Here is a 14778-nt window from a genome sequence, read left to right as displayed (position 1 = left end):
GTGTGTGTTTATTAATAATAAAATGTTTTGTTTTTTGTTTTTTTTTAATAAAAAATGTGATCAGAGGTAGGTAGTTTTTTCTATGGATATCAACACAACGACAAATTTAAAGTTGCATAATAAATCTCTACTACAAGAATTAATCAAAGATTGGTTTAGTAAAATTATTTACTTGTAATATTTTTTTATTCACTGTGAAAGCTAATACAATATAGAAAGCACTGAAACTCTATAATCATTTTCACTCTTTTTTTTTCAAAATATGTACTGAAATTTGAAATTTTTTCAACAAATATTTTAAAAAGTTACAGTATCAAAATTATTTATTAGAGCATTTAAAAGTGTCTTTAATGCTTGAGTGATTTTAATGCTTTTTATCAAATGTACTTATTTTCTCATGGTGACAAAAAAAATTATCTACGTGAAAATTATTTTACAAAATCAATTTCTGAGTGATCTGTGTAGGGTGAGATTTGTTATGTAATTTTAAATTTAGCGGCGGCAGAATACCTAAAACAAATATTGAGTAGGTAGGTATATAGTTGTAGAGCGTATAACTAGATGGCGCTTGTATCTTTTACCGGCTACAGGTAATTTAACTCACTATATTACCGATAATTCCTAGAAAAGGAAAGCAATAGAAGTTGGAGAAAGTGTCAACAGTTAGCGCTGTTAATGACCACGAAATCTGTTCAAGTTTCCTATCTATAGTATCATTTATCTAGGGTTTCAACTTTGTATGTATTAGGCCTATTCCTTTGCACAGAAAGTGTAGTACTAGCTGCACTGAATAGCCAGTTATCGTTCCTTTGCAAGAGAGTGTTGCATTTTACACCACACTTTCTTATTCCACTGCTCAGTGTTAGTTGCACTAGTGCAGTTTATCTACACCTAGCCTGAGCAGGAGTGAAATGCACTGGACATGCGCAGTCTGCGCTATTTGAATATTTCACAATTCTTGTATCTTAGAACCAAATAATCAAATAGTGTTTTATTTATCCTAGTGTTTTAAAAACTTTATCAGAATATTTGGGTACAATTTCTTCTACATATATACTGTTTAATTGAATGTCGTTTATCTCTTTTAAATAAACTATCACTCGAACTTGAATGAAGATCTACTAATCTATTGTCTAAAAAGTCATCGTCACAAAAAACACCTACGACGTCCATAATTAATGCTTAGTTAGGAAAAAAATACAGTTTTCAGATTTAGAATATATCCTAAACTTATATTATTGTACAGCTACACCATCTCACACTTCGTTATTCCTTTGATCCTAACAGAACTTTTGCACCACTCTGATCAGCTGGTTTTCAGTGTAATGTAATTTACACTACACTGAATAACAAAGGAAAGAACTTATTGTGTTGTGTTTCAAAGGTCAAAGTTAAACAACAAAATTGATCTTTGTTTTGTACTTTGTTGTATTTGTGTCAAAATTGTGCACCTATTGTTAATACCCTATACCTATACTCTCAAATTATAATTAAATAAAGAAAAAATGGGTAATCGCTCATCATTACTTCTGCGAGAGGAAGAAATAGCGCAAATACAACAGGAAACTGGATGTAAGTTTATTATATCATTATTATTATTAATTTAGAGTTAATTCAGTATACATATTTGTTTCAGTTACCCCCAGTCAAATAGAAAGATTATATTCAAGATTTACATCATTAGATAGAGGAGACTGTGGTACATTAAGTCGTGATGACTTTTTACGAATTCCTGAATTAGCTATTAATCCACTTGGAGAAAGAATTGTTAATTCATTTTTTCAAGGTGATGAATTTAATGATCGAGTTAATTTTAGACAATTTATGCAAGTTTTGGCCCACTTTAGGCCAGTTAAAAAAAATAAAGATAACAAATTTAATTCCAGAGAAGAGAAATTAAGATGTAAGTAATTTTAACAGTTAATATCAATTGAAATAAATATCTTTCTATTTATTAGCGAATAAGACGTATTTAAATATAGACAAAAACTATAAATTGTGACAAATGTAGTATCTTTATAGTAGTTAGTGTAACTTTCCTAAGTCACTTTTGGCCATATTTTGTAATACCTATTTTTTTACAGGATTATGATTACCTATGTTTAATGATCATCAACTGGTACAGTTCTGTTTAATTTGATTCAATTAAATATATCGTATAATTAATGCCCTTATATTGTGGGATAATTGCTAAATTTTTTATTATAACATAGATATATTGTGTAAATCTTTGTTTTCGTTAGTTATTCAGTAAGTGAGATCTTAAAATATGTAAGATATTATAATTGAAACAGAGGCAAATTCTGCTACATCATTTATGTATAAAGAAAAGTGTAATTTTTGTGGAGCTAAATCACTTATAAGAAATTTTTGTGACAAAAAAAAATTTGAAAGGAGAAAAATTCATTTAATTTTTAAGCTGCACTGTCAGATAAGTTAAAATACGGGCTGACGCTTGCTCACAAGTCCTGTATATCTAACGTAAAAAATTAGGAGCTGCCAACTCTGACATCTCGAAAGGTTGGACTCATTTGATTTTTTTTACGTAATCAACTGATAACTTAAGCAAGTGGTTTCTTATTGTGGTTTTCTTATTACTAAGTTGTAACTTTTCCAAAACATGATGAAATTTGAAAAATAGAATCTTAATAATACTAATTAAAATTTAATTATAGCCACAAAATTTTATTTTGCCAATTTAAAAAATTCCTGTTTGTGTCCAAGTCGATTAAGAAAAAAATATTTTGGATATTGTATATATGAAACCCTTTTCAAAATCATGATTGGCAACGTTTATTTAAATTTTTATTTCTAAAATTTTTTCCAAATTTTTCAATCATGAAAGATCTTGAAGGATGATAGGAAACATCTAACGGTAAGGGTCCCATACTTTGTTAAAATATGACCACTTTAATTTTCAGCACCATCATTGCTTCTTTCAATAATTACACTAAAAAAATTTGATTTTAACATCGTGACTGCATTTCTAAAACTTTAAAAAAGAAAATGCAATTAATATTTCATTAATTATAAAATTAAAAAAAAAAACGATAATGTGTGAATCTCATTTTTTTTTATTGTTCTAATAGATTATTTTTACAGTTTTAAAAAAATATATTTAACTCTTGTCAGTTATCCACTTCTCTGTAATAAATTTACTGCTCTGTATATTAAGTTATTTATTATCTTTATCTGCATTGATAGTGTTCAAAGTAACAAAAATTTAGAAACAATATACAATATGAATACATAGGTTGTTGATACCATAGTAACTGAGTACATCTAAAAATGATATACTCTTATCATGTGATTATGGATTATGAACGTTAAACTATTAGTATTAAATTAAGTTTCTAGTAACAATAATTTCATTATTTATGTACAGGGTTACTAATATAACATTTTATCCATTATTTATTTTTTATGGTGTAATTGTGAAATGTCTCGATATGTCATTGACGTAAACAATTTTATTTTTTTGGAAATTGTGCCCTCACATTATTCCTCAGATAACTCAGAATTTATATGACACAGATTTTTTCTGTCAATGCTTACATTTTATTTCAAACTGTATTTGGAATAAAAAAATATTTTTTGCAGAAAGAATAGTTTTGAAGCTTTTTTAATAAATTTATTTTTAACTGTGATAAGCTAATTTTAAATTCAGAAATATAACAATCCAGAGACGACTTATTTTTGACAAAATTATAGTTTTCTCTTTGAAATACAATCATTAGTCACATAAATTGATTGAATTTTCAAAAATCCAGTGGTGTAGAAATTTTGTTGTTTTCAATGACAGTATCCTCCGGTATATCTGCCGCTGGTTTTTGTCTTTAAGTAAGTAGTTAAAAACTGTCACAAATTTTTTAGCACCATTTCTGTTTATTTGAACTAGATTTTGAATCTAGGTGATTGATATGTAGTTAGAGTAGTAGGTACATTGAAAATTTACATAATTTTAAAAATTCTTATAGGTGAAGTACAGGGTGTGGCAAAAGTAACTGACAAATTTTTAAAGATAACCGCTCGGTGAGTAGTGACAGTATGATAGTGGGGAATGTTGCATTAGAGGGAGTAACAGGCCATTTTCAATTGTTATTATAAACTGGACTCATGAGCATTACACTTTCATTGTTGAAACATTTATTAAAAACAACGAATTTGTGACTGCTATTCAAATAGCTTTTCCATTGTACTTTAGACTTGTTTGACGTGACACCATATTTGTATGAAACTTGATTTTGCTAAAAAAAAAAAACCTGGATGGCCTTGGACTCATAGAGCTCCTGAACATAAGCGGTAAGACCGACCAATGTACAAAGAATCCTCCACTCAGAATTTAAAATACATCCTTACAAAATGATGTTGGTACAGAAACTTAAGGAGAGAGACGGGGAAAACCATAGATCAGTGTCTCGAAATTCAACAACATATCCTCTGTGCAGCTTTGGCGTTATTCAGCGATGAGGCAGTTTCACGTGTGGCAGTGCTAATAAGAAAAATTTCACATACTAGGCAGAGACCAGTCCTTGTTAGCTGCATGATGACCCTTACGTAGCCCTAAGGTATGGTGTGCGATTGCAAATTTTGGCATTTGAACAAGAGAGTGTTACAGTGATTGAACTCAGATCGATATCGTAAAATGTTGAAGACCTTTAAACCCAAACTGGATGAACTTGACAGTATGAACAAAGTTTGTTTCAACAGAATGGGGCAACAGCTCACATTGCTCACCATACTGTAGCCATTTTGAGGGAGATGTTTCCCAATCGTTTAATTTGGCCTGCTCAAATCAAAAGCCCTCGCACTATAGACCAACTGAAACAAGCAATTTGACAGGAAGTGGCTGCCACTCCAGAGCAAATGATTAGCAGTGATCAAAAGTTTCTTAAACGTCTTCATCAGTGTATACACAACAACAGCACTCACTTAACTGACGTTATTTTTAAAACGAATTAATAACTAACTAAAATGGCTTTTATGTGTGTTCAGATAAGAATAAAAAAATAATAATTTATATATTTTGGATATTATTTAGCCTTGAAATGTGTTAGTTACTTTTGCTGCGCCTTGCATTATTAATCTTTAGAAATAAAATTAAAATTTTTTCAGTTGCATTTAAAATGTACGATTTAGACAATGACGACATGATTTCTAAGGATGAATTATTAGCTATTTTACACATGATGGTTGGAACAAATATAAGTGAGGAGCAATTGAATAGTATTGCAGAAAGAACAATTCTTGAAGCCGATGAGGACGGTGATCAAATGATTTCATTTGAAGAATTCTGCAAAGCCTTGCAGCGGACAGATGTTGAGCAGAAAATGAGTATTAGGTTTTTAAATTGAATGTTGTTGTCATTATTTGTTGGTAATTTTATTTTTATATATATGTGTGTAATATTTAGTGAGTAAATAGGAAATTTTTTCAATGGTTATTATAATAGGTGAAATGTAAGCAAAACCTTTTTTATTTGTAAAACTATAGTTCATAAATAACATCTAAAAGCTACATAATTACATATTTTATTATTATGTTATTGTATCTTATGATAAAATATAAAACAATTTAAAATATAACTATTTTACTTATGCAGTGGAAGATACGGCTAATTTCTTCAAATGATCCATAAATACTTGAAGCGATACATCATCAGTAAGCACAGGAGCACCACCATCCTAAAAATAAATCACCTTCAAGCAATATATTCAATATTGATGTTAGTAGATGTGCTAGAAAATAAATTTTATTTACAAATATAGTTTGTAAAAAGCGATAGGATAGTAAACGAAACTTTCAACTATGTGCCCTTTGTATATTCTACAGATACACTAGAATATTCAGCATAAAATAATAACATATGACCTGTGGCAGGCCTCCTAAAATCTCGCGAGAGTATTTTGAAACCCATCTCCATTCATTCGGTTCAAAACATAAATTGGCACTCTTGAAACACATCCGTATTGTTGTCGGATAAGTTCCACAAATTTGGGGTAATATGATATACCACCAGGATTAAGCAATAAGAAATAAACAATTTAGCTAACTGAGCAATATTTTTTTTGTCTAACACAGGGTTTCCCAATCTGGGGTCCGCACATAATGACGTGCAGTGAAAAAAGTATATAATCGAAATGCCTGCCGATTTACAAAGAGCTTGTGTTCCGTGAAACATTATAGTTTTTTAGAGAAACTGGGTATCACAAATGTATCTGGACAGTAGGGCCTGACCATTTTATAGATATAGAAACAAGTGTTTGTAACCATCCATTTGCCCTTTGCTTGTTCAATAAAAATTAGTTTGCATTGAGAAATCAACAGGAGCGTCCCATTTCATCAATACGTTCAGTCAATTGTTTCTCGGGTTATAATACGCTACATGTAATTTGAATCTATGAATGTATAGCCTTTCCGATATCAATTGAAGAACCAAGAGGTTGACAATATGTATCAGGTCGGTTGCTGACGCAGCAACTTGGCATTGAAATATTTGAAAAACTTGTTCCCATATTTATTTAGCCATACCCATATACATGTCTAGTCAATTTAAACGTGGAGGTGGTAGAAATGTATATGCCCAGTTGAAGAATGCGAGCGTGGGCAAACGAAATACAAACACAGCTACATTGGGCCACTGGACAATAAATCTCAGCTGTTGACAAGTGGTTGACAAACTGCCAACCAGGGCCTGGAAACTAAGATAGGTCCCACTGTACATCGATTTTGAGCGCCATCTAAGAACTGGTCACACTATCAATCTTCTTATGATTAAAAATATTTCCTGTAGATGGCAGGCCTGTTTAAATCGGCATTGTAGGGCATTTGTATTTTCGTTTCCGTTTCCGAATTCAGCGTCGGCCATATTTGTTGTAGTTTACGCTTTGGTTTGTTCAGTTTGTTGTTTATTGTGCGTCTTGCCGTCTTGTTTCTTGTTAATCGTTTATTGTTTTGTGTTGGGCGTGGAGTAGTTCTAATTTTTTGGAAATCCACCATAGTACTTATTGACTTATTTTTATTTTGTTATAAACAATGAGTTCTAGGTTAAGACCTTGTTGTGTACCTGGTTGTACTGATAAAAACTCAAAAAGGTAAGGAAAATATCTTACGTAATGATTTGTAGAATTTTATGTAGTATAAATATATGCTAGAAAATCAGTAGTACCTAATTTTTTCATTTAAATTATCAGTATTACCATCTGAAGCATTAGTGTGATGATACATTTAACCCTACATTTAACTAGCAGAATAGAAGTTTAAACTAATAAAATTGAAATACTATATTGGTGTTTATTGTAACGCTAACATACTCCGTTTTCTAGAAAGTCTTGACACGACCTATTTGTTGCTAATGCTAAAAATGCTAATAATTGTACATGAACATATCTTTTCCCAGCATGTAAAAATTTATACAATTTTTATATAAAATTTTATAGTGACAATTTCCTGCTTCTTTGTTGAAAGTTATCAGTTAAATACGTAGTTATTGTTACACTATGTACCTATTAAAAAATTTTTCCACAATTTAATAAAATGTACATATTTATAATTTTTAGGCACAGAATAACAACGGACAAGCAGTGTCGAGAGATTTGGCTTCAAAGAATTAACAATGAGACATTGTTGAAACTTGATGACCAGTCATTAAAATCTCACAGAATTTGTGATATTCATTTTGAAAATGTCTGCAAAGAAGCTGGCGGCAGAATAAAATATCGTGCTTTACCAACTCTCAATTTGAAAGGTAAGTTGCCGAGAATTGTTATCAAAGGATTTAAAGACTGTATGTTTAACTTTTTTTTTTCAGGTTATGAGAAAAAAGAAGATGATAGTTTTTTGCAACCATCTCCTGAGAAGAAAATAGTAACTCCAGAAAAAATAAAAGGTAAATTTATTATTTATTTCATAGGTTTTTGCTCCACTCTCATTAAATTATAAAACTTGCATAAAATATAATTTTTTCATCATTTATTGATCTCATGATTTGTAATTTTTTTCCAAATTTATTTCTGTTTTAGAAAGAATCCATATTATGGAGTCATCTACTTTTCAGACTACTGAATCAAGTCCCGTTGGATCCGTGTTAATCCCAAAGAAAGTTTACAGTAGAAAAAGGCTTTTTTCTGCAATGTCCAAAGATTCACATTATGACATTGACAGTGAAAAACATGAATATGTAGAAAAAGTATTTCTTGAAGAACCTTCCACTTCAGCGTACCAACCAATTTCATCAACAACGAGTAGGTAACCATGTTTACATGTTATGTTTATAGTTTAAAATTGTAAGTCACTAATTCATATTTTTCCAAATTTTTTTAAAAACCTAAATTGACAATAATATTAATTCATTAAGGCCTGCACATATGGGTTTGTGGGTGTGTGGGTGTGTAACCTAAATTGACAATAATATTAATTCATTAAGGCCTGCACATACATACGCGGTTAGGTAAGCGGTGGTGTATATACCGCTCGTACCGCGACATGTATGTTTTGATCCATTTGTTTCTATGCCTTACATTCAAACGCCACTGCCACCGCCACCGTTTATCTTACCGCGTATGTATGTGCAGGCCTTTAGCATGTTACTTTCCTTGAAAATGCGTATGTTTATTTTTATATTCATCCTCTTTCCAATTCAATTTTCTGAGTAACTTATTGTTTAGGAACTTCATAAAAATATATAACAGTCTACTTTTTTGTAAAACAACAATATAATTTTAAATTTTTTTTTACAGTTTTACCAAAAAAAGTAAAATCTGCAGGACTTTCAAGGAAGTCACATTCAGAAAGAATTTTAGTTCGTCAATTGTATTTATTAAAACGAGTAGCAAAAAGAGCAAAAGAAAATCTTTTGACTACTAGACAAAAATTGAAGTTTTTAGAAAAACATCAACTTCAGGTAAATTTTTTGAAGGATATAAATGTGCCAACTTTCAATTTTTTTAAAAGTCAGTTAAAAAATCAAAAATTAAAACCAAAAGGGAGACGATTTACTATGGAAGATAAAATATTTGCACTTTCGATATTTAAACAAAGCGGAAAAGGTTACAGGTTTCTATCAAAAATTTTCAGTTTACCTAGCCGTAAGACTTTGACAAAACTTTTAAACATGATACCATTTCATTGTGGCATTAATCCACATATATTCTCCCATTTAAAATCTATGGTGGAAAAAATGTCGGTTTTAAATAAATGCTGTGTGTTGATGTTTGATGAAATTTCGTTAAACACAGGTATTTCTTATAACTCTGCAAAAGACTGCATAGAAGGGATAGTTGACTTTGGCGAAGGGGAGAGAAGAGCTGTCTTTGCTGATCATGCACTTGTTTTTATGTTAAAAGGCATACACAAAAATTGGAAACAACCTATTTGCTTTTACTTTTGTGAGCATACAACTGCAACAGCAGATTTGATTAGAATAATAAAGGATGTGGTAAGACATGTTCGTAGTACAGGACTGGAAATAATAGCCACTGTATGTGACCAAGGGACAACAAATAACTCTGCAGTAAAGCAGCTTATAAAGGACACGGGCCTCTTATTGCATAAGAAATAATATTGAAAACCGATATCAAGGATATTTAATAGATGGCCAGGAGATAGTTCATTTATTTGATTACCCCCATTTGTTAAAAGGTATCAGAAATGGCATGTTATCAAAAAATTTACATTTTACACAAAATGGACTTAATAAGGTTGCCTCTTGGTCACATATTGTTGATCTATATAAAATGGACAGGGAAATGGGAAAATTTAGCCAGTTTCCTGACCTGTGCGCTTGTCTTGCCACAAAAAATTTAAAAAATGAAAGTGAAAAATTGCAAGCAAATTTTTAGCCGAACAGTTGCAACAGCAATGAAAATTAGGGCAGAAATCAGCAAAGAATTACCTCCCCATTCCCAATTTCATTTAAATCCCTCTGCATCTGACACAGCTGATCTTTTGCTCTTTTTTGATGAACTCTTTGATAGTGTCAATGGCAGTTTGATAAATCCTCCACTTGGAAAGGAATTGCGAGGCGTAGTAAATATTAAAAGTAAACACATTCAAGTTTGGCAAAATTCTCTTCCTATCTTAAAATCGATGTACTTCTCTACACCTTCCTCTTCACGTCATCTTATTACACCTTCTATAGAAAACTGGATGGTCACAGTTCGTGGCTTTATATATGTTTATAATTTGTTAAAAGATAAAGGTTTTAAATTTTTCAGTCCTCGATGTTTTAATCAGGATCCCCTGGAAAATTTTTTTAGTCTTATAAGAAGCCACGGTGTAAGAAACACTAATCCAACTTGTACTTCCTTTATTTCTTCTACCAAAGCTTTAATTATTAACAATTTTTTATCTTCACATTCTCCGGCCTCAAATTGTGAAGAAGACACATCAACTGGAGCATTGGATACACTCAAAGAGTTTGTCAATGTGCGTCACAGACAAAGTGCTGAAATTTCACCAAACATTAATCCTCCAGTTTATCATCATACATTGACATCAGCTGTATCAACGAAACTTGTAGACATAGCAACGCCTTACGTTGCAGGTGTCATATCAAAAAAATTATTTAAAAAAATCAATTGTGAAACCTGTTTCAATATAATAACAACTGAGGAAGATCTTCCTCAAAATATATTGATTAAAAGAAAATCGTACAAAAAAGGGAGTTTGTGCACACCTTCAGAAAAATTTACGGAAGTGTTTAATGAAATAATTAAAAAAGTGCATGAATTATTTCCAAATTTTATAAATCAATTTAATATAAAGAAGAAACTTCTGCAATCTGTGGAAAGTGAAGAAGCTACTCTACTTTTCTGTGAAAGTCACAAAGAGTTTACTCATAGTTTGTTAAATATTATAATCACATTTTATATTTTCCGAATTATAAATGTTATTAATAGTGTTTTAAGTGGAAGAGATATCCGGCAAAGGGACTTTAATATTTTAACCAATGTAGCATATCAGAAATATGTAAAAAAACGAAAAATAAAGTAATTATTAATTTGTGAGTGATGTTTTTTTTAACCTTTATGTTTACATAAGACGTAAAAAAATACGAACAAAATGTCATCAAAATGACAAAAGGCAAAAATTTAATTTTGAGCAAATTTCTAATCATAAATTTTATAATGAATAAATTGGTTTCCTTAATTTAAAATTTGTGGTTTGAAATTTGCTTTAAATTAAATTTTTGTCTTTTGTCATTTTGATGACATTTTATTGCTGGTTTTAAATAATAGTTACATATTTGAATTTTGGCGCCATTATATTTGTATCAAACTACTTTTTACAGTGTTCGACTTTATCTCAAGTAATTAGTGCTGTGACCATTTCATAGATGTCACTGTCTTCTATTAATTCCTAATTTTCACTATAGAGAGAGCTATCTATTTGTACTTAATCTATGCTGCCAACTGAGCAACATCAACTCAAACATTACGACTGGTTGCGAAAAGGCAACATCAACCATTCCATTAAAATTAAATAAACATAAATAGACTTATAAGGGTAAAATACACCCTTGAGAATATTGCAAATAAAAGTATGATTATTAAAGTGTTTTTTTTTCTTTTTTATTTTTAGGGGTCCGTGTATCATTGTAAAGTAACGCTAGGGGTCCGCCATTGAAAAAGGTTGGGAATGGCTGGTCTAACATATAATAGTTTTTAGCTATCTATCTATCTTTTTGTCCCACAATCCGCAGTTTATTTAAATTCTAAAATGAATACTTTCTATCATCAAATAAAAATTATAAAAATAATTTATTTAATCTAAAAAAAATATGATTAAAGAGACATTCATGGCAAGACCAAAATTTCAAGATAAATTTGTAAATTGTGGAGTATTTATGTTTATTTAATTTATACACCATATTATGTTTATTAATAGGTGTAATAGGATGTAGTGATTTTACCCACATATCAATTATTGCTCCTAAACAAGAAGATAATATGGTAATAATGTTAACAGAAAAAGGTATTGTTAAAAAAATGTTCAATTAGTAAGTTGTACTTATAGTGACGCTTTACACTAGATAGGTTAGGTACGTAAAAATAAACAAAACCCAGGCACAGGACAAAACAAGGTTTTTTTGCGGGTGAAGTCATATAGTATGAGTGAGTGAAGAGATTTAAACTACCATATGGCAACTAAGATCAAAAGAGATAGAAATAATAACTATAAGTCAGATATTCACCAATATTCAGTCACGAAAAAAAGCTTATGTTTATAATGTTGAAAAGAAACAGCAATAGCTAGTACATGTGATAGAAGAATAGAGCAAATCAATTCGGCTAGCCAAGACTCCTCGATATATCCATTCGAATGGATGGATCTTCAATATTATTTCGATAGTAAAATTTTCAAGAGTACCAATATACCATTATTTCGATCTTGATCGGTAATAATCGAATTGATTTTAGGAGCCCCTGCACTGATACACAATATAAAACAACTTCAGGTGATCGAGGTATATGTAGGGTAGACCAACATGTCATTATATGTTAGTAATATGTCGTTTCTACAATTTATCTCTTGGTTAAGTGTTTAATTTTCCATAAATTTTGTAATGATTTCTTGAAAATAATAGCATTTCATAAAATAATTTATTAAATAATGAAAATTATTAAATTTGACGAATTAGGACATACTGAGCAGATTTGTCTGTATATGAAGAGAAAATATTTCTTTCATATAAATGAAAACTGAAAACTTTCATAAATTTTAATTTAGTAGTAATTCAATGTTTTTCCAATTTTCTTTGTTTGATGATAAACTCTTAGAAAGGCAGGTTTAAAATTAAAAAATCCTAAAGTTGAAATTAGTGAAAAATGTCCACTATTAGATTGTTTAAGGGTACTTTGATACTACTGGGCAAGATATTAAAGAGCTTTACTATTTTTTTTTAACTTTACAGTGGTAAATTACTCTGAAAAAATTAAAATATTTAAGAAATGACATAAATAAATTATTCAGTCAATAAAGGGGTTAAGTGGCCCTTAATATAAGAATTTAATTTTTAAATTAATTTCTTGTCTTCACATTTTCTTTACAAACATTTTTTTAATTTAAAAATTACTTATCAAAATCAGTGATGATTTAAATCACGCCAAATTGAATTTGTTGAAAAATGAAAAAAAAAAAATAAAAATTCCACTTAAAAGGTAAGCAAGAAAATTGGAAAGTGACACTTATGATCCGCTCTGAACTGACACTTCCATTTCTTTATTACTACGGTATAATTTGACTATAAAAACTGGGGATCACACTGACTATGTAAATAAATAAAGTCATATTTATTATTTTTGGGTTACCCATAATTGTTTCTTTGATGAAGACTCCAAGCTTATGTAAGGATCTAAGCATTTTTTTTAAACACATAAACTACACATAAATCGCAAACTTTAACTATATAATCTAGGTGTTTCATTTTTATGTGCACTAATAGATTTCTTGCAGTGTGAACAGACTTGCTGTGTTGCATGGAAAAGTTTGTATATTAAATTTGTTGAAAATGAAGAAAATGTCACTGTTGTTATACACATAACAGATATGTAAACATTTATGTGATGCACAATGTGGCGTAATTAAATTTGATCAAATATGTATTTATAAGTAAGTGAATTTGGTAATAAATTAACAATAAAAGCATATTAAATCTAGTTCAAATTTGTTCTCAACCTCTATTTGTAAATAATATGTAACGTTCCCCACACTGTCTTGCTTCATAAATTTTTACAGTTGCCTTCCAACAATTTATACTATACAGAAAGTCTCTTGAGACGATGACCTGTTGACTTTTTTTTTATAAATGTTTTCTAAACCAGTTAAAGTATTAGTACCTAATTTGATACACTTTATTAGTTGATAACATTGATATAGTCACAAAAATATAAGTTACAAGGAACTTAATTTTTCATAACTGCCTTGATAAGAACAAATTTAATGTTTTATTTATTTCTCAAAAAATTTTACTGACAACTAAAGAAATTTAAAAAAGACATACTGAAAAGATCATTAAACTACTATGTCTTTCTAAGGAGTCGGAACTGAATATACAGGGTGATTCAGTCATAATGTCATTAATTTTAACCACGTATTCGGAAAGCTTAATAAAGACAGAAAATCGGAAAAAAAAATTTTTTACTCGACTTTTAAAAATGAAGGAAATCAACCCATAACTCCCGCTACGAGGGCTGCCCTGCCGATGCCCGGATGCTCGGAAAATTTTGTAACGTAATGTCACGAACAGTTGTCGGCTAAAGGAACAGCGTTGCCAAGTTCAGGTTCAAGCTCGCCAGGTTAGTATTTGACATATAACCGACCACTTCGTACACTCGATGCACCTGGGCGACTACAGCTACTACGAAAACAGCCGGTATTTTAGATTTTAAATTAAATTTGTTGATACGATTTTCCTTTGATAAAAGACCGACAACTTTTTGCTACTACACTCGTATTAGTCTAGGGGCTAGGGGCCAGATAGGTTTCCGTAGCCAAACAGAATTCCACGGCTGCAAATAACTTATTTTTAAGTATTTTGACTTCTCGAAACCAAAAAACTTGGTGGGAAAGCCTGAAAGTGGTCAGTTTAATTGTTGTTAACAAATTGAATGTTTAAATGGCTGTAAAAAGTTTATTTTTATAGCTAGTACAATTTTTTATCTGTTAATTATTACGTTTTCTCACAACAAACATATATTTTTTTGAAAATTAAAAAAAGATTAACTTTAACCAAAGTTATTGCAAATTTAGTGCAAATATATTACATTTTCCGTCTCT

General features: G+C 30.2%; 2 protein-coding genes across 4 annotated transcripts in view; one reads left to right on the top strand and one right to left on the bottom strand.

The window, feature by feature from the left end:
• The first annotated feature begins 1370 nt into the window (after positions 1–1370).
• LOC108910952 (calcineurin B homologous protein 1) lies at positions 1371–5585 on the top strand. Of its 2 annotated transcripts, none has more exons than XM_018715738.1 (3): positions 1371–1572; positions 1637–1786; positions 5116–5585. In XM_018715738.1, the coding sequence occupies exons 1-3, from the start codon at positions 1506–1508 to the stop codon at positions 5352–5354; spliced, it is 456 nt and encodes a 151-aa protein (XP_018571254.1). In that variant the 5' UTR covers positions 1371–1505; the 3' UTR covers positions 5355–5585. The 2 variants fall into 2 exon arrangements, with proteins under 2 accessions (XP_018571254.1, XP_018571253.1); XM_018715737.1 differs by having other exon boundaries at positions 1637–1903.
• LOC108910949 (protein transport protein Sec23A) overlaps positions 5461–14778 on the bottom strand; it is a 20862-nt gene continuing 11544 nt past the window's right edge. For both annotated transcript variants that reach the window (XM_018715734.2, XM_018715735.2), the window contains one exon: positions 5461–5684. In XM_018715734.2, the coding sequence (XP_018571250.1) occupies positions 5595–5684 (90 nt within the window). In that variant the 3' untranslated portion in view covers positions 5461–5594. The remainder of the gene's footprint in view (positions 5685–14778) is intronic.

Source organism: Anoplophora glabripennis, unplaced genomic scaffold (genome assembly GCF_000390285.2).
Source record: "Anoplophora glabripennis isolate ALB-LARVAE unplaced genomic scaffold, Agla_2.0 scaffold447, whole genome shotgun sequence".
NCBI classification, from domain to species: domain Eukaryota; kingdom Metazoa; phylum Arthropoda; class Insecta; order Coleoptera; family Cerambycidae; genus Anoplophora; species Anoplophora glabripennis.
This window is presented reverse-complemented; position numbering and strand designations above follow the sequence as displayed.

Bases quoted from the DNA above. Each gene is read 5' to 3' on its own strand.
- LOC108910952 (XM_018715737.1), top strand. From the start codon at position 1,506: ATGGGTAATCGCTCATCATTACTTCTGCGAGAGGAAGAAATAGCGCAA. The intron at 1,573-1,636 runs GTAAGTTTATTA...TATTTGTTTCAG, and splicing joins AATACAACAGGAAACTGGAT to TTACCCCCAGTCAAATAGAA. The intron at 1,904-5,115 runs GTAAGTAATTTT...AAATTTTTTCAG, and splicing joins CAGAGAAGAGAAATTAAGAT to TTGCATTTAAAATGTACGAT.